The following is a 25,696-nucleotide window of genomic DNA, read 5'->3' as shown; positions in this document are numbered from 1 at the left end:
CAGTGATGGCAACAAAGTTTCAATTATAGAAGGGAAATAAATCCCAGAATAAAAAAAAAAAGAAAAAAAGGAGAGGCTGGGAGCTTCAGTCACCGGCCAGCCTGAAAACAGCACTCAGCCCCTCACCCAGACTGGCCAGGCACCCCAGTGGGGACCTCCATCCTAAAGGGGGTGTGGCCAGCCTGAAAACAGCCATCAGCCCCTCATCCAGGCTGGCCAGGCACCCCAGTGGGGACCCCCACCCTGAAGGGGGTGTGACCAGCTGCAAATAGCCATCAGCCCCTCACCCAGGCTGGCCAGGCACCCAAGCGGGACCCCCACCCTGATCCGGGACACCCTTCAGGGCAAACCAGCCGGCCCCCACCCATGCACCAGGCCTCTAGCCTATATAGTAAAGGGGTAATATGCAAACTGACCCTAACAGCAGAAAGACTGGGAATTACTGGTTACTATGACACACACTGAGCACCAGGAGCTGACCCTTGGTGGTCAGTGTGCTCCCACATAGGGGAGCTCTGCTCAGCCACAAGCCAGGCTGATGGCTGCCAGTACAGCGGTGGTGGTGGAGCCTCTCCTGCCTCCTCAGCAGTGCTAAGGATGTCTGACTGCAGCTAAGGTCTGCTCCCAGGTGGCAAGTGGACATCCCCCGAGGGCTGCTGGGCTGCCAGAGGGATGTCTGATTGCCAGCTTAGGCCCAATCCCCCAGGGAGCAGGCCTAAGCCAGCAGGTGGTCATCCCCCAAGGGTTCCCAGACTGTGAGAGGGCACAGGCCGGGCTGAGGGACCCTCCCCTTCGAGTGCACAAATTTTTGTGCACTGGGACTCTTGATATATCTATCTATCTCTATCTATCTATCTATCTATCTATCTATCTATCTATCTATCTATCTATCTATATCAAGGTGGCAGAAATACTCAGAAGAAATAGGCAGATTCTTCCTACCTGTTTGATGAATGAGAAACCAATTATGTGATTTAGGCCACTGTATTTTGGGTTCTCTTTGTTACAATAATTCAATCTGTAGTCTAAATAATCCATTAGCTATGAAGTTTTCTTGGTCGGCAAACTGCGCTCTTGAGCCACATGTGGCTCTTTGGCCCCTTGAGTGTGGCTCTTCCTAAGCCTTAGGAGTACCCTAATTAAGTTAATAACAATGTACCTACCAATATAGTTTAAGTTTAAAAAATTTGGCTCTCAAAGGGAATTTCAATCGTTGTACTGTTGACATTTGGCTCTGTTGACTAATGAGTTTGCCGACCACTGCCATAGGCTATTCCGGGGCTATGGCCAAGACAGGATCTGGCAAGAAGACTAGGTCTGTAGTAAGCTCACAGGTGTGAATCCTCACATTTGTTCTTACCTTTTTTGGGACTGGTTTTTTTACTTATGTGCCTTCTCTTTTTTCCTTTAAACAGAAAATAAAATAATCATTTAGAATTATAAATAGAGATTTACAAGCTTTATATGTCAGTAACCTTCAAATATTTTATTTTTGTCTATTTTTTTTGTTTTGTTTTTTTGTTAATCCTCACCAGAGGATACTTTTCCATTGGTTTTTGGATAGAGTGGAAGGGAGGGGAGAGACAAAGAGAGAGAAACATTGATGTGAGAGAGACACATTGATTGGTTCCTTCCTGCACTAGCCCTGACTGGGTATGGAGCCTGCAACTAAGGTACATGCCCTTGACCGGAAGTGAACCCGAGATCCTTCAGTCCGCGGGTTGGCACTCTGCCAAACTGGCTAGGGCTATTTTGTCTTCACTAAACTTTTGTGGGGCTAAATCTCCAGGTACCAATACACCATCTTGGTTGCCATCACACTGAAAACAATAATAGCAACAAAAACAACCTACCTTTACACAGTACCAGTTGTTTACAGTATGGTTTTGCATAGTAATATGAGGTTTTCTTATTCACAATAAGGAAAATGTAAGAGCAGCTGAAATCAGGAAGAAGCTGACAGCAAATAAAAGGGAATGTCAAGGAGATCAAGGAACAACAGATCTCAGACATCACCAGCAAAGTGTACATCCTGGACTTCAGAGGCTTGCCTTGAAAGCTAGCAGAGGTTGGTTCATGAGATTTAAGAAAGGAAGCCATCTCCATAACATAGCAGTGCAAGGTGAAGCAACAAATGCTGATGAAGAAGCTGCAGGAAGTTATCCAGAAGATCTAAGCTAAGATAATGAATGAAGGTGACTACAATAAACAACAGATTTTTCAGTATAGAAAAATCAGCTCTATATTGAAAAAAGATTTCATGTAGGACTTTCATAGTTAGAGAAGAGAAGTCAGTGTCTGGCTTGAAAGGATAGGCTGACTCTCCTGTGAGGGACTAGTGCAGCTGTAACTTTAAGCTGAAGCCAGTGCTCATTTACCATCCTGAAAACACCCTTAAGAACTGTGCTAAATCTACTCTGCTGTGCTCTATAAATGCAACAAAATAGCCTGGATGACAGCATATTTGGCTACGACATGGTTTACTGAATATTCTAAGCCTACCATTGAGGCCTACTGCTCAGAAAAAAAGTTCCTTTTAAAATATTACTGTTCACCAATAAGGCACTTGATCACCCAAGAGCTCTGATGGAGATGTACAATGACATTAATGTTGCTTTCATGCCTAAAACAATATCTATTTTGCAGCACATGGATTAAGGAGTAATTTTGACTTCCAAGTTTTATTATTTAAGAAATACATTTCATACGACTATAGCTGCCATAGATAGTTATTCCTCTGATGAAATAATCATCTATGGCAGCTATAGAAAAGTAAATCTTCTGGAAAGGATTCAGCATTATAGATGCCATTAATAACATTCTTGATTCATGAGGAGAGATCAAAATATCAACATTAACAGGGAATTTGAAAGAAGTTGACTCCAACCATCATGGATGACTTTGAGGGGTTCAAGACTTCAGTGAATGAAGTAATTGCAGATGTGGTGGAAATAGCAAGAGAACTAGAAATAGAAGTGGATTCTGAAGATGTGACTGAATTGCTGCAATCTCATGATAATTTTTGTTGTTGTTAATCCTCACTTGAGGTTATTTTCCCATTGATTTTTTTTTTGAGCGAGAGTGGAAGGGAGAGTGAGAGACAGAGAAGAAACATTGATGTGAGAGAGACACATTGATTAGTTGCCTCCTTCACACACACCAACCAGGGCTGGGGAACCTTGAACCTAGGTACGTGCCCTTGACCGGAATCAAACCCGGGACCCTTTAATCCACAGTCCAATGCTCTATCCACTGAACCAAACCGGTGAGAACTCATGATAAATCTTTAACAGATGAGGAACTGCTTCTTATGGATGAGCAAAGAAAAGTGGTTCCTTGAGTTGGAATCTACTCCTGGGGAAGTAGCTGTGAAAATTTTTGAAGTACAATAAAAGGTTTCAATAGTAAAAGAAATCAGTTGATAAGGCAGTGGCAAAGTTTGAGAGGATTGAATCCAATTTTGAAAGAAGTTCTACTGTGGGTAAAATGGCATCAGACAACATCATATTGTACAGAGAAATAATTTATAAAAGGAAGATTCAATAATTTCATGGTTGTCGTATTTTTTTAAATTGCTACAGTCATTCCAGACTTCTGCAACCACCACCCTAATCCAGTGATGGCGAACCTTTTGAGCTCAGCATGTCAGCATTTTGAAAAACCCTAACTTAACTCTGGTGCTGTGTCACATATAGAAATTTTTTTGATATTTGCAGCCATAGTAAAACAAAGATTTATATTTTCAATATTTATTTTATATATTTAAATGCCATTTAACAAAGAAAAATCAACCAAAAAAATGAGTTCACGTTGTCACCTCTGACATGCGTGTCATAGGTTTGCCATCACTGTCCTAATCAGTTAGGAGCCACCAACACTGAGGCAGCACCCTCCACCTGCAAAAAGATTATGACTCTCTGAAGGCCCAGATAATGGGTAGCATTTTTTAGCAATAAAATATTATTAAAAAAAATATTTTTGCCCTAGTTGGTTTGGCTCAGTGGATAGAGTGTTGGCCTGCAGACTGAAAGGTCCTGGGTTTGATTCCAATCTATGGCACATGCCCTGATTGTGGGCTCGATCCCCAGTGGGGGGCATGCAGAAGGCAGCCAGTCAATGATTCTCTCTCATTGAATTTTCTATCTCCCTATCCCTCTCCTTTCATCTCTTAAATAAAAAAAAATATATTTAAAAAAATTCACTCCCAGTAAGTCATCAAGATGGTGGGACCTCTGGATCAACTTTCTTTTCTGTAAATCCTTCAATTGAGGGACAAAAACTGGTAGATAGACAGGTAAAGACACTGTGTGATTAAAGAGGTGATTCAAACCACGATGTAATAGTGGAGAGAATATTTAATGATTCCCACCTCACATATACCAAAGAAGCAAAACTCAGGGATTATAGATTCACACATGAAAAATGATCAAATATTTAAAACACCCTAGAATTAAATATAGAATAATACTTTTAAAATCTTAAGCTAGAAATGGCTGTTGTAAATATGATAGTATTAAAGAGAAATATGAGAAATTTGACTACCTACAAATTTATAACTTCTCTCAGGCAAGATTATATTAATAAATAAAAAACAAAAACAAGCGGCACAACATACCAGCAACATCTATGACAAATGTTTAATATATATTATATAAGAATTTCTGTATTCATTCAGCATAGCAAGAAGACAAACACCATAACAGAAAGCACTGACATAACATTTCATGACAAAGAGTTCCACGAAGAAGTAAAACAAATGACTAAAAAAATAAAAAAATGCTCACCTGCAAAAATGAAAGTATTGCATGTTAAAGCACTTAAATAAGACTTATTATAGCTATTAAAAATATTAAATGTTTTTATTGTCTATGTATTACATATTAATTTTAAAAAGCAGGAAAAGGAGAGGTATGCATAAATTAACCTATTTGGTAAATAAAACTATATTCCAAAATGTACTAATACCTGCATAGAGAAATTCTGGAAAGACATATACTTCAAAATCAGAATAAAAACCAACATGAAGACATGAGCATTTTGAAAAAAACATAGTTACTTTAAAAGGCATTTTTTTTTTTGCCTTATGAAAGGTATCCTATCTAATAAAGAGGGAATATGCTAATTGACCCTCATGCTGTCACAAAGATGGCAGTGCCCACAGCCAACAAGGAGGGAAATATGCTAATTGACTGCCCTGCCCTCAAAGATGGCGGTGCCCACAGCCACAAGATGGTGGCACCCAGTCCTCTCAGCCCTGCCGGGGTGGCAGGTGCATGGCAAGGCTGGGCCCGCCCCGTGTGCCTGCCTTTGGGGCCCCCCAGCCCTCTCAGTCCCCCAGCAGCCCAGAGCTGTCCTGAGGTGCAGACAAGCCATGGATGGTGGCTGCCCAGCTGCCCAGGGCTGGCCCCAGGTGCAGGCAAGCCTCAGATGGTGGCTGCCCAGTCACCCAGGGCCGCCTGAGGCTCAGGTAACCAGGGCTGCATGAGGCTTGCGCTGCCGGCAGTGGTAGCAGCAGAGGTTTGATGGGGCATTAGCTTCCCCTGATTGCCGGGTCACCTCCTGTCCCTGAGGGGGCAGGCTGGGCTCAAGTACAACCCCTCTAGTGCATCAATTTTCATGCACTAGGCTCTAGTAGAAAATTATGATAATAAATGTTAGCATTAAAAACCAGTTAATTTGTAACATAAAAATCAAGTAAATTCTTATTCACTCTTACTTCGTTTCCCACTGTGTTTTTCCAAAATAGAACTGCTTCCAATATCCACAGTATCTAGAAAGTAACAGGTGGTGGTCAGAGAACTGTAATTTATAAATAAAAATTACAAATTTTATGACAATTCACATTGTGGAAAGCTTGAGTTTATAAGGATGTCTGAGTATATAAATGAATTAAACATATAAATTGATATCTAAAGTCTTGATTTCTCTGAGACTTTGAAAAAAAAACCCTCTTCACGACTTATATGCATCAGTTTCCTCATTTATGAAATGAGTAGTTAGCAAAGTTATCCTGTTCAGGCTTTAGATTTAAAAAAATGTTTTTATTGATTTTAGAGAGAGAGAAAGGGAGAAGGATAGAGAGATAGAAGCATTGATGAGGGAGAGACATCGATCGGCTGCCTCCTGCCCGCCCTGGACTGAGGATTAAGCCTGCAGTTGGACTTGTGATGGAACTGGGGACCTCATGGTTCATTGGTTGATGCTTAACCACCCATTCCAGCCAGGCAGACTTTGGATTTCTTAATGAAGATTAAATAAGATCTTATTTGCAAAAGTTAATGAGAAATCACTATATAAATCAATGGCATGCTGGAGGGCAGCCTTTAAAATTATATGTTGGTCTTAAGAATAGTTATCTGAGGTCTTTTTCCTGACAAGTAACAGGACCATTTATGTGTCTTTTGAGGTTTTTTTCAAGGTTGTAACCAAGTGACACTATTATCCACCAACAGAATACTTGGCTTTTTTTGCTCCATGAAGAAGCATGGAAGTAACTATATAAACCCAACACTTTGGTGTTGATACACTAATATAGTACACCAGATACTGTTTTTTTTTTTTTAAAAAAAAAAATCAGTGTATTTCTAGTATATCAATCCATGTAAAATCAATGGGACCCATTTTGTGATCATGGTCTGCTGCCTTCCTGCTGTTCTCAAAATGGTCAAGTCAAGCAAATGTAGAGAATGCGATTCTAACATGGATTGGACCCCTTCCTTATCCAAGTGTCCTCAGAGTCAAGGGCAGCAGGAAACAGGTACTCTGATTTCAGACTCCTGACATCCTGCAGCCTGGGTCCTGTGACTCTCACCTTCATAACTGACCTACTCCCTGCTGGTAAGATACCTCATGTTGTCCTTGAGCCCTGATCACCTATCACTGACATACCAAGGGTCTGTAGTATCTGCTGAATCACCTCCACTCCAAGATCCTTGGGTGGCCTTACCCATCTTGTCAGATGTTTGGCTACATTCAGACCTTGCTTCTTGGCCTCTTGGCACAACACTTGGTGAACACACGACACAGGAACACTTCTGATTTCCAAGTCCTTGGAGCTCTGCTCCTATTTTATGATTTGTAAAAAACTTTAATTTGCAATTTTAATTTGCACCCCTGGCCTTGAATCATCCTCCTTTCCCACTACATCAAAGAATGGCTCTACCTCTGAAATCTCTTTGTCTATTGTTGTTCCTCATTATCTCTGTCCCTTCCTTTCAATCTTTTTTTTCCTTTGATTTTCTTTGCCTCAAATCTGCATCTTTGGCTTTCCATTTTTTTATGTGCTTCTCCCATCCATTCCTTAATGACATTTTTTAAACAAATATTTGTATTTATTTTTATGTGATGTTATTCTTTTCCAGAAATACTATTACATTTATATGTCTATACACACATATATAAAATTAAATTATTAAAACAGTTTTTGTAAACATTCCATATAGATTCTCTAATAAACTAACTTTGGCCAGACAAGTTTCCAAATGTTGGAATACAGAGAGTAAACAATTATTTTCATTTGCTCAGCACATTTGTTAAGCTTCTGTTTTGTGCCAGGTGCTGAGGCGAACACTGATAACAATGCAGGACATATGACTACTGAAGTGTCAGTGCTTGTCAACTTAAGAGCAACCATGACATTGAAACATAAAGAAGTGAATATATTGAAAGTTGAAGAATGTTAGAACACAGATCACACAGAGTGCTCTGGAAGGAGGGGAGGGTACAACAGGAAGAACTAGTTTAGTCTAAGATAAGGGACCCCTTCCAGAGTATGTATCCTGGAAGCAGGAATTAGCCAGATTATGGAGGAAAGGGATCAAGACAATAGCCCCACGTAGATAGAGAAGCACGTGCAATGGTCTACATTCAGTGATTGCAAGTACCCAAGAGGAGCTTAGGGATGTCTGTATGTGAAGTAGGAAAGTTAGTGGCAATGATAACGATGGAGAAAGAGGCAGGAGCCTAAAGGTAGGTGGCTTTGGGGCTACACAAAGGAAATTTAACTTAATCCTAAAGGAAAGAGAAGGACAATGGATTTTATGTAGGAGATCAGCATGTACATATTTGCATTTTTGAAAGACCAATTTAGCTAAATAACTTACAATACATTTGTTCTGAACAAATTAAAAGCAGGAGGACAAGCAGGAGCCTGTCACTCTAGTTCCAGTGAGAAGTGATAATAGACATTGATTAAAGTGATAGCTTTGATGATGGAGATGCATGGACAGCCTGGAGACATTTAAAAGGAAGAATTAATAGAGTTATGTCACAGAGTGCCATACTGATGACTCTGAGAATATGAACTTGAAAGAACTGGTAAATTAATAGTGTGTTTTAGAGCTGGAGAACACTGGGAGCAGGTGTTGGTTTTAGGGAAAAAAATGATGTGCTCAGTTTTAGAAGAGTTGAGTTTCAAATGGAAAGACATCTAAGAGGAGAAGACTAAGGCCTTTAAGACCTTGACCAGAGGTCTTGCTAACAGTTGGATGAATAAGTTTAGAAGCTTAGAAGACAGGGCTGGACTGGAGATGTATAGGACCATTAGGTTATTGATGGTGATTAAAGTCATAAGAATGGGTGAAATGCCTGGTGACATCTCTAGTAATCTGGATGAGTTACACAGACCATTTGCATACCTGGGGACACCTTACTCTGAAAACTCACTGCTGGTGTGAACCACCCCTTGTGCAGGCATTGCTTTTGTCTTATGGTCATCTCAAATCCCACAATTTCTCCATCTCTCCCTTTCCCACTGCCCCCATCTTCTCTACCATTTCTCTCTCTTATTTTAACTCTTTCGTTACAGTTCTTTTTGTGCCTCATCTAATTCCTCTCCATTGATTACCCCCTATATACATCTCATTCCCATCTATTTTCTATGCTTCTGCCTCTGGATATGGTTTCACTATTGAAGTAATCCTCTTTCCACTGTCATTTCCCTTTTGTTCTTCTTTGCTTCTTAGCTTCCTTCTCTGTCTAATCTTGATCTTTTTGCTGTTTTTATAATTGCAATCATTGTCTTCACATTTTCTTCATCAATGTTCAGCTTAGTCTTACAGATTACTACTTTTATCATCACCAAATGCATGCTCTTTTGACACTGACTTCTCTATTGACCACTATTTCTTTTGCCAGTTTCCTCTGATCTTTCTGCATTGCAGGTCTGTCAGTCATGAAATTTCTTACCATACTAGAGGCCCAATGCATGAAATATGTGCAAGAGTAGGCCTTTCTTCTCCCAGCTGCCGGCACCAGCTTCCCTCTGGCACCTTGGACCTGGGCTTCATCCAGAAGGTCATCCAGTCTAATTAGTATATTATGCTTTTATTACTATAGATTTCTGGTAAACTTCTGAGACATATCTTGAAAGTCATCCTACTCTGCCTCACAAAATCCCCATCTGATGATATTTAGATCCCATGTCCACTTAGAAAACCTTGAAACTTACTCAGATACCTTTTCATTTGATGATCTCAGCTTATCTTTTCCATTCTCCTCACATTATCTACTCATTGTCCCCACCCTCCATTCAGGAGTCCTGCTCCTCTTTCTCTTCGGTTCCCTCAAAGTGGAGGCTGTAGTCCTAATCTGTGCTCATGTCTGTCTGTATGAGTGTGTGTTCAGTTGTGTGCACATGTGAGGCAATGTTTTTGGGGAGAGGTAAGGAAAAGAAGGAAGTGCTGAAGCGAACATGAGGCTTGCTTGCTCCAGTGATGGAGGAAGCCAAGGTTCCCCACCTGCTGCGGCCTGGCTCTGAGCCCGAAAGCAACATTTCAATTATAGAAGCTAAACAAACCCCAGATACCTGCTTTCAGCCAGCTGTGGCCTCAGAGCTGGAACTGCCAGTGACAGCAACAATGTTTCAATTATAGAAGGTAAATAAATCTCAGAATAAAAAAAAAAAGAAAAAAAAAAAGAGGCTGGGAGCTTCAGTCGCCGGCCAGCCTGAAAACAGCACTCAGCCCCTCACCCAGACTGGCCAGGCACCCCAGTGGGAACCCCCACCTTAAAGGGTGTGTGACCAGCCTGAAAACAACCATCAGCCCCTCATCCTGGCTGGCCAGGCACCCCAGTGGGGACCCCCACCCTGAAGGGGTTGTGACCAGCTGCAAGCAGCCATCAGCCCCTCACCCAGGCTGGCCAGGCACCCAAGTGGGACCCCCACCGTGATCCAGGACACCCTTCCGGGCAAACCAGCCGGCCCCCACCAGTGCACCAGGCCTCTATCCTATATAGGAAAAGGGTAATATGCAAACTGACCCTAACAGCAGAAAGACTGGGAATGACTGGTCACTATGACACACACACTGACCACCATGGGGCAGATGCTCAATGCAGGAGCTGCCCCCTGGTGGTCAGTGTGTTCCCACATGGGGGAGCTCTGCTCAGCCACAAGCCAGGCTGATGGCTGCCAGTAGAGCAGTGGTGGTGGGAGCCTCTCCCGCCTCCTCAGCAGTGCTAAGGATGTCTGACTGCAGCTTAGGTCTGCTCCCCGCTGGCAAGTGGACATCCCCTGAGGGCTGCTGGGCTGCCAGAGGGATGTCTGATTGCCAGCTTAGGCTCAATCCCCGGGGGAGCAGGCTTAAGCCAGCAGCTGGTCATCCCCTGAGGGGTCCCAGACTGTGAGAGGGCACAGGCCGGGCTGAGGGACCCCCCTCCCCCAAGTGCACATATTTTTGTGCACCGAGCCTCTAGTAACTGATAAGTAGTATCACAATTGGCTTGTCCACCACAGTCTATCAGGCTGGCATCTCTTCTGACTCTCTTCCTCTATTCATTTGAAGACAGGACACTGGACAGTGACAGGAAGTAAGAAAATAACACACAGTACATGGTGACCAGGAACGCACTTCAATGTGGTTATGCTGAATTATATTCACCGCTCAGATGAGCTAGGGAAAAGTATACCTGTTCCAATGACTACACCTCACATACAACAGATAGCTGTTTCTTTTTCTATCTAGCCATACCTCATTTTCTTATTACTTCTCAGTTTTTTTGCTCATTGCTCTGCCTTATACTTTCTGTCTCCATCCTGTCGATTTTGTGAGCTTCTCTGTCCTTGATTTCTCTTTTTAAATCAACGACACTGTTAATCTCTATTTTTATTTCTCTGTCCATTCTTTCTAGTTTTATTATTCTAGTTGTTTTGTATACCATATAGTTGGCTCTATTTCTACCTTTCTGATTCTTTATGATTTTCATATTTCCTTCTCCATCAAGATATTAATATGTTAATATCTACACCATTATAGGTGGTTATAACAATACATCACACACGTATATATGTATATGTATATATTTATTTATTGTTGTTTGCTAAATAAGTTTTCTTATATCAAGCACTGATACATTCCCTTGTGAATATGCCAAGTCCCTTGTACCTCCTCTTTGGACTTTGATCATATTGAAATAGCCCTTATTTTCCTGCCTGTAACATGCAACACTCATCCTTTTTGACCCTTATAAACTTTTACATCAATTTCCTTATCCTAAAATGGGGATAGAAAGAATTAGCCTGCCTAGCCCTAGCTAGTTTGGCTCAGTGGATAGAGCTTTGGCCCACAGACTGAGGGTTCTGGTTCGATTCCAGTACCTTGGTGTGGGAGGCAACCAATCCGTTTCTCTCTCACATCAATGTTTCTTTCTGTCTCTTCCTCTCTTTCTAAAAACCAAATGGAAAAGTACCCTCAGGTGGGGATTAACAACAACAAAAGAGTTAGCCTGCCTAAGTCTTAAAGATTTTGTGATGACTAAGTAAAATCTCATTTGCCAAAGTACTTTAAAATAACATGATATAATCCAATTACATTGTGATGGAAACCTTTACAAACTATTCTAAGTTTGAGAGTGGTTGATCTGAAGTTTTTATTTCTGTCTATAATTACATAGCAGGACCAGTTCTCTTTTACCGTTACAAGTGATATTAATGTGAACCAATATAATCTATGATCTTAATGGGCAACATAGCATGTATTTAAAAAGATGTTATCATTTTTCTATTTATTTCTTTTAAAACAGCAATGTATAATTATATACATTTAATCAATAGGACTCATCCTGTTTAACATGAGCTTGTAATTATTTCCTGCCTCCTCCCATTTTCTAAAATGCTGAAAGGAGTTGCCAGGATTAACTGGGTATAAGTTCTTCAAGATGCTCAGAGAAAAATGCATCTGGAAACAGTAGCTTTAATTTCAGATTCCTGACATTCGAAGACCAAGGCTTGGCATCTTAATCTTCGTTACCTGACCCATTTCTGAGGGCTGAACTAGAAGTTTCCTGAGGATCTTCTCCATTACTCAATTCTGAAGAGTCACCACTGCTGATCCCTGCAGAAAAAAATAAAATTCCATAAGAGTCCCAGTCTGCGTCCTAGAAACCAACCCAGCATGGGATCTTCAAAAGAAAAATTGGAAAAAGAAAGCTTGTGTTAAGAGGGGTAGGAACATTCCTACTGCCAGGCCACCCTGTGGCTCCATCTGACCTGTTGGTCAAGGTAGCTCTGTGAACCATCCCCAAAGTCAGGGACAATTTTGCCATGGAAGGCACTTCCATTTGTCATCATTTCTTAACCTTCCACTTATCTGTAGATACTTCTACTTCTAGTCTGTTTTTTCCAGGGGAACCATGGAAGCAACATTTTCTAGAAGTCAGGGCCTCTATCAGCCGCGTCCTCAATGATCGTGTGGAGCAGAGTATCCCTCCACCTCAGAACTACTTTGTCCTTTATTTGAGTGAAGAACATAAACTTGCATTGGTCGTAATGCCATTAAACTTTTATACCAATTAGCTCAGCCCACCCAATGCAAAATGTATCATGTGTATCACTTAAAATCCTAATAACTTTTTTAAATATAAAGGATATAACAAAAAATTGGCTGAAGCTTTTGTAGCAAAGAAAGCAATTTGTTACATCAAGAGTTTTGATTGTTCTTACGTCTTTTCTTATTGCTCATCTTCAGAGTAGATTGGTTTCCAATATCTGGGGAATCTAGGAGATAAGGGAAAACACAACTAGTACTCCATAAGGAAAAGAGTTAAATCTTATGACTCTTCACATTGTAGAAGGCTTTGGAACATAAAGACGGGATGATTTTTATTCGTTTCTTCCCATCTAAAGGAAAGAGATCAATACCAAGTGGAGCAAAGACCCACATCCTTTAGCCCATATGCAAAATTAGTGTTAGAAAACCAACAGAGATCAACTGAAAGACTTGTATGCATGCATATAAGCATAACCAATGGACACAAGACACTGGGGGGTAGGGGAGGCCAGGGGAAGGTCAAGGGGAGAAAAAAAAGGAGACATAAGTAATACTCTTTGTAATATTTGAAGCAATAAAACAAAATTAAAAAAAAGAAAACCAACATTTTTTTCATAGGCTGGCAGCTAACCAATTTGGCAGTGAATCTGGAGTTAGCTGCCATGAGTCTATGTAAACTATTTATCACATTTGTGATTTCCCATAATTGTGAAGCTATTTCAAAAAATATCACTCTGTAGGCCAATGTCATATTGGGGGTCATTGGACAAAAGTTGTAAATGGGATTTGATGGTAATAACCAGAAGCTGTTCCTTCTGTCAATAGAGAGTATGACCAGAGTCCACTGAGGTTTGAACAAGTTTATGACAAACTGAACAGTAGCTGCCTGTCCCACTTTCTCTGCTCTGTGCAGAATAGCTGGTGAGTATGGGAACATCACAATGTGATCCACCACACTTGGGGATGATGACAGGTCTGAGAACATGGAATAAGATTCACTGCCATCCAACAAGAGCCATTCTTTTTGGTTAAGCCAGAATTATAATGTTTCCTTTCTTTGCAGTTTTAAAGTGGCCACATGAGACCAAGGCAGGAATGGGCTCCCTGGGCCATGGTGTGTGCTCAGAGAAACAGGAACCATGAGCTCAGACTCCTGATATCCTGGAGCCCAGCAATGGCAGTCCTTACCCTCCTCAACAGGATCACTTCTCATTGTATAACTCCTGATTGCCGGGGGCATCTCATCTGCACTGGACTCAGAACACTCTTCATGATCTCTCCCTGAAGAAGAAGCAAATGTCCCTTTGAAGGTCTCAGTGTATGAAAAGGAGCCTAGAGAGGAAAAACCTGGGAAGCTCTGGAACCAGGCAAGAATGACCCTCCCTGAGACCTCCATGACCTGCCTTTTGCATTCATGTGACCTGTAGGTCAGTATTTTATCCCCCTTCCCCCCTGACCCTGGGACTAAGCTATTTCATCCCAGTGGGCATCTCTGCTTTCTCTTGACCCTCTGTGTTTTTTTTTTTTTAATACTGAATTTGCTTTCTTCTTTTACTTGGGTCTTTATGAATTTGTTGTTGCTTTTTATCTATGTTCACATTTATTTTTAGCTCTGCTCCTCTTTCAGGGCTGTCTTGGAAATCTGGTATTGAAGAAGGCAGATCTCCCCATGGGTGCTTTCCAGAATGACTTTGTGAAATAGAGCCCCACCTGCACACCATCTAATCCTCCTAGGAATGCTTACTTGAGAAAAAATTCAAATTCTATTGTGTTTGAGTCTTTGACTCTTTGTGTTTATATGTTATAGTCATTAGCCTAACTTATACAAAAGTTAAAATCCAAACCAGCTAAAATTAAAGCAAATTTATATTTTACTTTGAAGGACATGAAAAAGTTAGAATGGATATTTTGTAGAAAATACTATTCATTTATAACTATGAAGAATTTTTATTTACTCTTACCATTTTCCCAAAGTCTTTTCCTGCATGTGGGTGATGTTCTCAAATCCAGGGGCTCTGTAAAGTAGGAGGGAAGAAACAGCTCTTTGTACAACAAAGTCTTACAAATTCTATGATAAGTTACATAGCATATAGGATTTATGATAATATTGATGTTGAGATGATCATTTTCCTCTTTTCTTCAACTGAAACAAGCTCTGGTGCCCAGGGTCATAATGCTGGGCTTTCCCTTTGACACTCCATGTGAATTTATAACCTACCCTTACCCTTTCTATCTCCAGTTTTCTCATCTATAATGTGGGGATAACTTAGTTACTCTATCTCTGAGTTAAAATATTTGTGAAAACAAAACAAATCTTTATTCATAAAAGCCCTGTGAAAAATCACAATGCAAGCCCACCACTTAACTATCATTTGGGTTTGAGAGTAGTTGTGCTGAAGCTATTTTTATGTCAATAATTAAGTAGCAGCACAAATTATTCTTTGAAGACTTTCTCAGTTGGGGACTAATGACAATATTGTCAACAAATAAAGAAATGCTGTGCTTACTATGCTCTGTAGAATATAAAGCATGTTGGTAAAGACTACCTATATTATTTCAATTCTTCAGCACTAATAGATATGATAGTGTGTAGTAAAAAAGACAGTCATTTGCTAGTGTATTATTTCTACCTTTTCAATATATGAATTGATTGGGCTCATCTAGTTAAACAACAGTTTATAATGCATTTTTGCCCTCTTTCATATTCCAAAGGGTCAAAGAAGTTAAAAGCAGAAAATTGTGCCCTGGAAGTAATAGAATTAATGCATATAGAGAATGTCAGAATAAGATTTATTAGGAAATAGAGCTCTGGGTTTAGACTCTGCATATTTTTCATCTAGGAATGCAATCCTAATATTGTTAAATGTGGTGCAATCTCAGGTGCTGAGCAGGTGGCTTCTTGGATCTCTCCTTCCTCATTTGATTCTAATTAGTCAAGGTTATTGATCAGTGCAAAAAAGAATAGGATTCTTTAGATGTCTCAGTATGTGACCAAGAAACTGGTTCAGCAGGAAAATTTCTAGTACAGTGGTTGGCAAACTGTGGCTCCTTGAGTGTGGCTATTCCACAAAATACCACGTGCGGGCGCGCACGTACAGTGTAATTGAAACTTCGTGGCCACACTCAAGGGGCCAAAGAGCTGCATGTGGCTTGCGAGCCGCAGTTTGCCGACCACTGCTCTAATACAACTTGAAAAATCTTGAAAACCCATGTATACCATGGCCTACACACAGGCGCACCTGGTCTGTCCCTCTATGTCACCTGCCTTGTAGGTTAGTGATGCTCCATTCCTTGTCCTTAGAACAGAGACAAGTTACTAGCAAAGAGACCCTCTGCTCTGTTTGAACCTTACTTTCCTATACCTCTCTCCTGCCTCTTCCCCTTTCTCTTGTCATTTCACACTTCCTTTATTTGTTATTTCTTTGTGGGGAGAGCTTGGAAATCTTGTGCTAAAGGTAAAGAGCCTCCTGTACACCAACTTGAACTGTTTACAAGGCTGAGAAATAATGTTCTCTTGTGTCTGAGACATAGACCTATATCGAAATGGCCTTTTAGAGCAGTTTGCTTACACTAACACATAAGTTAGAACGCATACTCCCTGAAAACTGAAGTACATTTACATTTTACTTTGATAGATCTAGTGATCAGTGGAATGAACATATTACTTGAAATACTGATCATTTGTAACCTCAAGACCAGGTAACATTTTTATTTGTTCTCAGATCTTTTCCTAGCGTGTTTTCCTAAATGCTCTCTGAGAAAGTAGGAAGGGAAAACCAACCACCAGTTTGTGCACTAAATAGCTGTAGTTTGTGACCAGTTGTGCTGCTCATGGGATTGAGGAAACAACATTTTGTTAACCATTTCGAGCTCTAATTTACAAAGGAAATAACACAGAATCCAGTAGCCTTGTCTTCCCCTTAATTTTCATGAGGCTTTGTAGATGACCCCGAAAGGTTTATGTGATTGCATTTTCTCATTTAGAAACAAGGATAATAGTGTCCTTCCTGCTTAATCCTCAAGGCTGTTATAAAGGAAAAACTAAGACACTATTTGCAAAGGTCCTTTGAAAAATCACTCTATATATCACGAGTTGCTGAAAAACTTTAAAAAACAACACTTAGGGTTTCAGAATACTTTACTTGAAGTATTTATTTCTGCTAACACTAGAGAGCTGGATGAATTTCCTTCAGATTTGATTCAAAGTTTGTAATCAGATGACAATATGACTGTCCAATTAAGAAATATGAGGTTTTTCTTCTCTATAGAAATTACTGTAGAAATCCAGCACTTTATAGTCATAACAACTAGTTAGTGCTAGCTTATTTCTACTGTACAATCAACATAGAGTACATATGTTGACTATTAGGACCCATCAATAGATGTCATCCTCAAAAAATGTATATGTTTATTTAATAATTATATATATCTAACTATTTCTTATCTTCCTGCATTTCCCAAAAAGGTCAAGGTAAAATGAATGCAGAGAATGGTATTGTAGGATAAACTGGATCTGTGGTACAGAATAAATCAGAACTGATGCCTCAGGAAACAATAGCACTTAATTGAGGTTCCTGCAGCCCCAGCCTTGAGCTCCCACCTCCTTACCAGGCCTCCTTCTTTGTTCCGAGGTAGAGGCTTTGGGGGACTCATCTTCATCACTGCTGATCACTGCACAGAAGAGAAAAAACCCTTAGTGTCTCAGGATGGGGCCAAGGAGCCCATGGACAGAAAACCCCATAACGAGAAGCTAAGTTAACTCAGGTCTCCCTGGTCTGTACCCAAATGTGCGACCTGCAGGTTGCTCCAAGTCCTACCCAGAAGGTGGTGAAATTCATGCACAGAGACCAGCTTTGCCCATCCTGCAGCACACTTCTTCCCCCCACCCTTACTCTATCTCCTACCTCCATCTTCAGTCTACCTCCCATCCCCGCCCTCATTCCACCTCTTTTTCATTCTCATTTTACTTCACTTTCCTTTTGGCTCAGCCCATTTCCCTTAATTGACTGTCTTTCTGGGGATGTTATCTCTTTATACCTCTTTTTTTCTTCATGCATTTCTTTCTCATTTTCTCTCAGAAGTATCTTGGCTCTGATTATTTTTTCTTTTTAAAAATCTTTTGTTTTCTCTTTTCTTCATCTCCTACCACCGTACATTACTCTCTTATTTTAGAAATAGTTTCTCAGACATCAATTCTTATATCTGCAATTTCAGTTTTTTTGGCATTTTTTTCAGTTCCTAGGAACCCTCTTCTGCTAAAAATCACTGCTAAGGTGCTGGTTCCCTCTTCTTCTGCCTCCGTCCAAGGTCACCTGAATCTCCTCGGTGGACCCTGGTGACATGTGCCAGACCCTTACACAGTATCTGGGATTCATATCACACATTCTTTCAGTCAGTCTTACCTATTATGTCAGATATTTGGGTTTCCTTTTCAACATTTGAATTAAAAAATGGCTTTTCCTTCTTTATATCTACCAGACGTACAGAACAGGAATTTATTTGGATTCCATGGTTGGGTAGTTCTGCTCCTGAAGAAAATTATAATAAACGAAGAATTTTATTTGTCTCCCACAAAGGGAGAGAGCACCCTCACTACAATCAACAAGCCCTTCTCCCTGTAATTCCACCCTAGGGAAAGTTACCCCCATCCCTCTCCTTTCAGCTGCTCACCTCTGTCTTTCCTTTATGCATCTCTTAACTATCATTGTTTTTTGTTTTTACTCACTCTTCTCATTATTTGATGACGATGATTTTTATTTGCTTTTTTAAAAATAAGAATAATAATCACTGCAAACATACATGGATAAAAATGGGTAAATCATGTATTTTGAATTATTATAGAGCAGCGGTTCTCAACCTGTGGGTGGTGACCCTTTTGGGGGTTGAATGACCCTTTCACAGGGGTCACCTAAGACCATTGGAAAACACATATATAATTACATATTGTTTTTGTGATTAATCACTATGCTTTAATTATGTTCAATTTGTAACAATGAAATTGGGGGTCACCACAACATCAAGAATTGTATTAAAGAGTCGCGGCATTAGGAAGGTTGAGAACCACTGTTATAGAGGAAGCATATCTGAGTAACCATAACTTTGGTCAAGTAATAGAAGATTGACAACACCCCAGAAGCCTCTTAGTGATGACTGTTACTAACTGTTCCCACCAATCTTGCTTAAGTTAACCATCACTTTGACTTTCAATATCACAGATAATTAAGTTTGTCAGTTCTACATTTTATATAAATTTGTACAAATGGAACCATGTCTTCTTTATGTCTCTGCTTCTCTGCCATGTAGTTGTGGGGATTTGACTTATTTTTTCAACATTATGTGTGTTAAAGTCATTTGTATTTTCTTTGCACATTTATTTTCACTGCTGTACAGTATTCCATAATATAAGTTATCCATTAAAAAATAAAACCATTAAAAGATTATACCAAACTGTTATCCAAAAACATGTGTAAAGGCAGAGATTTAGTTGTGAGAGCTTGGCAAATTCAAGTAACTAAAAGGAGTTTTTTTCAATGGGAAGGTGGCATGAAGGAAGAGGAAATATGAAGCTGTGGTAGGTGTCCTTTAATCCCCACAGCATGCAGTATTGACCTAATACTGAGGGACACAAGATGGTATTGGGTTTTAAACAGTAGAGCCATAAGACCTTGTTTGAATTTTTGAAAGGTCCATTGAGCTGAAGAGTGAAGAATGGGTCTGAAAGGAGCAAGATAGGAAAAAGGAGCCCAGCAGGAGACTGTTCCTATACTGAAGTGAGAAGTGAAGGGGGTCTGGATTAGAGTAGTGTGCTGGGTATGGAAAAAATGGAAAGGTTGGAGGAGATTTGTAAAAGTTGGAATTGACAGAAGTGGCAAATAAAATCATGGTTGTTTTTTAATCCACTACATTTTGGAACTGTTTGCCACTCAGCAGTAGATAACTGATATAGCCTCCAGTAGAGATGTTCATTAGATCTTCCCATCAAGAGCTTCAGGCACTTGATCAAATGAGCATAGGTGACAGATCTGGGCTGGAGATGTGTGTTTGGAAATCAATAGATCATAAATGGTGACTGAAGTCATGGAAATAATTAGATATCTGGAAAGAGGTCATTTAAAAAAATTATCTTTTTAATTGAATTCATTGGGGTGACACCATACAACTCCACAAAACACTGTCCTCAGAGAGAGAATGTATTAGATAATAAACTGATAAAAATAGATACTACACCTGATCTTAGTCAAAAGGCCAAGAAGCAATAGGAGGCCTATTTTATCTGAGAATGTTCCAGGGCCCTTTTGATCATTGTGGACACCTTAACTTCTCAATGGTATTATGAACAGCCCCTTGTGTCTTTTTACCTGTGACTATCTCTCAAATAAAACAATATCTTGATTTGTCTGCTCTCTCTCTTTATTTGGCCATCTCTCTACTAGTTTTTTATGCATTGTTCTTTACTCATAGTTCCTTTTGTGTCTCCCTCAGTTCTTCTATGTACTGGCATTCATTTCCTTCTGTGTCTTTCTTTCTTCATATTCTTTTCCTCCACATTTTTATGTCTTTCCTTCAGGGCTCAGCAGGGTCTAGGGTGATGCAAATGAGGTGCTCAGGACACAAGAAGGTGCTGAGTGAGATCCTCCTTCTCTGTCACCTCAGATTTCCCTTGCCTCATTCTAGACCTATCTCTGCTATCCCCTAGCTGATTTTTTTAGTTCCTACATTCTCTGTTTGGTTCCCGCTTTCTTCCATTCTATCCCTGGTTTTTAATTGGTAATGGGACCTGTGTGTGCCTCTTCTGTATCAATTTTGTCTTTCCATATATTTTCCTCATCTCAAGCATGCAAATCATCACCAAAGTTGTCCCCTGTGGTTTTGTGCACTGCATAAAATCCCTCCACCTGCCACTTCATTCTAAAGGTCCTTCACCTGGGCTTCCTTAGTTGAAGATCTAACCAGCAGCATTACCCATGACTTCCATGTTTCTGTTATACATTCTAAAAGTGAAGTGCAGCTTATTTCTTTTCACCAGCTCCGCACCACGGCACTGGTTGGATTCCATGTCAATTTATGTGAACTCTATCTCACTTTTATACATTGTTGTTTGGTGTTCCCAGTCCACCTTCTCCATAGTTTCTCTCGTTGCATTTTCCTCCAGGGATGACCCTTTATCAAAGAGCTGAGTTCTCTTTCTCCCTGGCCTTTCCCCCTGTTAAAAACAGCTAGAGGCTGTGCACAAGGCTGTGTGTCTTGCCTGGTGTTTAGGTGGTTGGGGGAGATGGCTACTATGGGAGAACAAAGGAAAGCTTTTGCTCTCATAGAAAAGCAAAGATATACTTAGATCAGTGGTAAGGTAGGTAATAATTACTTTCTTCATCAGAGGGCAATGGGCTGGGCATCTCTAGTCTTGCATTTCCATTATTTCCTTGGGTGGGTACTTGTTCGTAGGACTCTGAAATAAAAAAGACAACAGCTGAGGTCCCACTGAGCCTTACTCTGCCTATTACCATTTTGTTGCGCCTTTCTGGCTTCTCTTTTCTTCTGTTCCTACTTAGAGACTGACTGCATATATTGCCACTTTGACTCAGTGAAATTGTTTGTGTTTCGTTGATTCCACAATAAAACTCTCCTTGACCTATTTTGACTTTTGTTTCTGTCTATCTTCCCCAGTGAGGCTCTGCAGCTCTTCTCTCTTTGTCTCTTATCTTAGTATTTCTCTTTCTCCAGGTCTCTCCTATCAATATATCAGGATTGATTTCTGCACTCTGTGTGTCTGTGTGATTGCCCCCTTTTTGTTAATGAATGTCTCCTTGAGTCTTACCTTACTTCATTCTCTGCCATCAGCAAATGCCCCTTGGCCTCTCCCCATTCACCAAACCCAGCCATTCAGGCTTACCTGCTGACTCAGTCTCTTGGGCACATTGTTCATTTGCTTGTTGGCTTTCTAGTGCATCATTATTGTTACTGGTTGTAACTGTTTCATTCACATTTATCTGTCCTCTTTCACGATGGTGCTCTGACAGTCCATTTTCAGGTGGGGATGTACCTAAACCACATTTTGATTAGTAGTTATTTTATTTGCTTTGAGCATCAATCAGGGTCCAACAGGAAAATATAAAGCTCTCTAAGCCTTTGGAGCAGAGGGAATTTAATCCAGGGGGTAAGTTATACATCTGGTGGAAGAGCTGACAATTCCAAATTGAAGAATAGTCAACAGGAAGCTATGGGAGGGACCAAGGGTGAGCTCATGTGTCAAGTCACCTGGTAGGTAGAAGCTGGACCATAGATGGCCGTGGCCTGCTTGGTGGGAGGTAGAGTCATGGGAGATGCAGCTATCGAGAGAATTGCTACCCAAGACAGTGATAGGGAAATACCATGCTTCTCCCTTGCTTCCACTCTCCACTGCCTTGCTGGTGTCTCCCAGTTTAGGAATCCAGCAGGAAGATGTAGCAAGAGACCTAGCAAGCAAAGCCGCAGGGGTCTGTGGCCAGAGATAGAGGGCAGAGCCGAGCAGAAGCCCATAAGGAATGAATCCCCGAGTAAACCACCCAGGACCAGTGCACCCTCTCCCCTACGGTGGGCCTCCTTGGTTCATTATTGATTCCATTGACCCATCCCACTCTGTTCCTACCAACCTCAATAGTTGTATGAATTGGTAAATATTTTTTTCAGTGCAGTTTGGATTTTTTCATTTAGTGCTACTTTCTAAGCAAAGTTATTTATGTAAAGTATGATTTAAAAATAATTCCCCTAATTTTAATACAGAATGTGAATCCTGGTGCATTGTAATGCCACATCTACAGTTCCTTAGAGCCTCCTCCTGGGGTGATAAGCATGAGACACAGCCCTTCCCTCTCCTGTGCATATCACAGTCAACCATCCCTGCTTATTGTGCATCATTTGGGTCGTAGGTTGAAATCCCTCTCTTTATTTTTATTTAAAAATTTAAGAAATTTTAAAATTTATCTTTGAAATTTGAAATTCCTCTCTTTATACTAGTATACATTGTTCCCAATCATTACGATGCTCTGGGATTTTATTTCCAAGAAGGTTCGCTCTCAGACCACATTGGGAGTCATAATGTCATTGCCTCCTCCTCCTCCCCCGCCCCTCCCCCCCCACACAAACGCACACATGCGCACATACACACACACACAGAACCCCTTCCCTGCTCACAATTCTTTCCTTTCACCCTTCCTATTACCACCAGCAGGACTGGTGGCTACATGCCTAACATTGACTCATATACTTTAAAAGATATTTTTAAATTAAACTTTTTGAGTAAATATGTTTTGCTAAAAGTATAACTATGCTTTCAAAAATAACTCTGAGAAGTTTTTCTTTTATAAAAATATATTGCTAATTTAAATATTCTTTCTTAAATAACACTTCCCACTGGAAGCTACACTGCAATGCCTTCCATAGTGAATTTTCCTGAATCTCCTCCCTGTCACTCATTTCCAAAGGAGAGTCATGCAACAAACACATGATTCTTCGTATAGGCTAGTGTGCTCTAGGGTACAGAATCTGAGGCCCTCAATTTATTTTCCAGGGCCTGAGGTTGGTATTACTGTTATCACTGATTTTCCAAATATCCCAGTTTACTGTAGTAGTTAAAAGCTTAGACTCTGGCACTAGATACAAATAATAATGATCATTAAACATAGTGATATTAACATATGCATGGAACACTGATGAGGTACCAGGCATGATTGTGAATAATTTACATCACATAACTTGTTTAAAATCCATCACCCTATGAAGTAGGTACTGTTATCACCTCCATTTTATAGATGATGAAACTAAGGAACAAAGAGGGAAATCCACTTCCCAAGGCCAGAGGGCAGTATTTAAGCCAGCCATGGGTCAACAGACTTCCTGTTCTGACACCGCCCTAACACAAGGTCTATCCCTAGTCTCAGTGGCTGAACTTGCACAAATAGCCAAAGTCTCAGTTCATTCTTTGTACTCTGAAAAATGTGGTTGATACACCATCATTGTATTTTTTAAATCCTCACCTGAGGACATGTTCATTGATTTTAGAGAAAAAGGGGGGGGGGGGGGGAGAGGGAGAGAGAGAGAGAGAGAGAGAGAGAGAGAGAGAGAGAGAGAGAGATATTGAGAAAGAAATTGCTTGCCTCCTGTATGTGCCCCAATTGGGAACTGAACCGGCAACCTAGGTATGTGCCCTGCCAGGGAATTGAACCCTCTACCTTTCCATGTACAGGATGATGTTCCAACCAACTGAGCCACACTGGTCAGGGTGATATACCATCATTTTAAGTGTTTGAGACGATTAAATAAAATATTGCCTATATCACTATAAAAGATATTGTGGCTGATTAGAAAATTAACTCTTTTTGATTAATATCTTAAATATATAATATTTTAAATAATTTAATACCATTATTAAGAGTGTTATAGATTAAGGGAAGGTCAAGAGTTGTAAACAGTGGCTATTGATTGCTAAATGACCAAAGCATTTTTTGGAGGCTGGTTAGGTGTTTGGAGGGCAGCTCCAGGCCTGCTGCTCCAGAGATGATGGGAGAGGGTTTGCTCGGGAGGCACATGGCATCCATGGTGGGGGACCCAACAGGTAAGACACCCTGGCCCAGGAGGAACACACTTATTACCCCTACCCCACCACCCTTGCTACAGTGCTGGCCACAGCTGGATGTGATGTCAAAGCAAGGCTGCAGCCAGATTCAAGCAAGACAGAGGCAGAACACTGTGAAGCCAGGTGCATGGGCAATAGGTCCAGGCCCAGGTTGTCAGGAGCTGGCAGCAAGTGCATTTCAGGAATAAGGAAGGAGTGATCCTCCCAGGCAACCAGGAAAATGAAGACTCTGTTATCTAAATCCTTGGATAAATTGCAGAAGCCAAGATGGACAATTTTGGGTGATCATTACTAAAAAGAAGCAGCCCTCCCACCATAGCACCTGCCAGATGGGACCAGAACTGCAAAGGGTCACAGAAGTCAACAGGAACAGACCATTGTAATTCAAGGGATGTGAGCAGATCCAGGTCAGGCTTTGATATGAGTTTTCACCAGTGCCTGGGGTGAAAAATGAGAAGTTTATTTCAGAAATGTCATTCTCCCCTAATTCCCCTTTAATCTTTATAAAGTAGGACTTGAGGATGCCCTCCCCCCCAGGTATCAATACAGAGCCCATCTGGACCTGGAGGATTCCACCTCACTCTTATAATCAGACCCAAGTCCCCCTTTGGACTGAAAGCGCCTTGGCCAGCCCATCTCACTAAGTATTTTCCATGAGCACCTTAGGTGACTGGCAATGGCTTTTCATGTCACCCATGGCCATAGTGAACCTGTTTTTGTTCCCACAGCTGCCCCTGACTGGTGGCCTTGCTGTAGTTCCTACAAAGTCCTGGTGCTTCATTGCACCCCTCTTTGCACCATACCCTCCCTCCCCATGTCTGTTTCTCTGTCTTGTTGGCCTTTTCATGAGGTTCAGTGTCTGATTCTCCTGTACTCCTTCCAGCTCGTAGTATTCTTCTTTCTGTGTTTCTCTGCATATATTTCCCTATTTTTGTTTCATGCTTCTGGTTTTTCCATGAGATTATCTGGATGTGTGCAGGGTTAAGAATGCCTGGTTCGTCTTGCTCATTTGACCCCAGTCCAACTACACATACCTGCCAACTACACACAGATTTTAGTCTCCTAATTGCAGAAAGAGTACATACATAATATTAACTTCTAATGGCAGCTGGGAGCACTAAGTCCACAGCTGTCAGAGTAAATATTCAATAAGTGAGCTCTTAGTAATATGGTTGTTTTATTGTGTCCTTTACCCCTTTCTTCTGTCTTTCATTTCCCCTCCTTCTTCTTCTCTCAAAATATGCATATTTCCTCTTTTCTTTCTATTACTGCCCATCTCCTTGAATATTCCTGCTCTTGAACAGCATCCCCCACATTT

General features: G+C 40.7%; 2 protein-coding genes and 1 pseudogene across 14 annotated transcripts in view; 1 reads left to right on the top strand and 2 right to left on the bottom strand.

Moving 5' to 3' along the window:
• Positions 1-25,696, top strand: part of LOC132238330 (nuclear body protein SP140-like protein) — a 126,938-nt gene that overhangs the window by 33,435 nt on the left and 67,807 nt on the right. The window lies entirely within an intron of this gene.
• Positions 1-25,696, bottom strand: part of SP100 (SP100 nuclear antigen) — a 62,964-nt gene that overhangs the window by 17,093 nt on the left and 20,175 nt on the right. For 3 of the 13 annotated variants that reach the window (XM_059703460.1, XM_059703473.1, XM_059703472.1), the window contains exons 5-16: positions 24,754-24,816; positions 21,658-21,807; positions 21,130-21,213; positions 18,170-18,295; positions 17,376-17,438; positions 14,729-14,782; positions 13,956-14,048; positions 12,941-12,994; positions 12,249-12,332; positions 6,947-7,063; positions 5,717-5,770; positions 1,361-1,405 (exon numbers count right to left, since the gene is read on the bottom strand). In XM_059703460.1, the coding sequence (XP_059559443.1) occupies positions 1,361-1,405; positions 5,717-5,770; positions 6,947-7,063; positions 12,249-12,332; positions 12,941-12,994; positions 13,956-14,048; positions 14,729-14,782; positions 17,376-17,438; positions 18,170-18,295; positions 21,130-21,213; positions 21,658-21,807; positions 24,754-24,816 (987 nt within the window). The remainder of the gene's footprint in view (positions 1-1,360; positions 1,406-5,716; positions 5,771-6,946; positions 7,064-12,248; positions 12,333-12,940; positions 12,995-13,955; positions 14,049-14,728; positions 14,783-17,375; positions 17,439-18,169; positions 18,296-21,129; positions 21,214-21,657; positions 21,808-24,753; positions 24,817-25,696) is intronic. The other 10 variants (XM_059703461.1, XM_059703464.1, XM_059703463.1 and 7 more) reach the window with 10 other exon arrangements.
• Positions 19,908-20,024, bottom strand: LOC132239008 (U2 spliceosomal RNA; annotated as a pseudogene).

This window comes from Myotis daubentonii, chromosome 7 (assembly GCF_963259705.1).
Source record: "Myotis daubentonii chromosome 7, mMyoDau2.1, whole genome shotgun sequence".
In the NCBI taxonomy this organism is placed as follows: domain Eukaryota; kingdom Metazoa; phylum Chordata; class Mammalia; order Chiroptera; family Vespertilionidae; genus Myotis; species Myotis daubentonii.
This window is presented reverse-complemented; position numbering and strand designations above follow the sequence as displayed.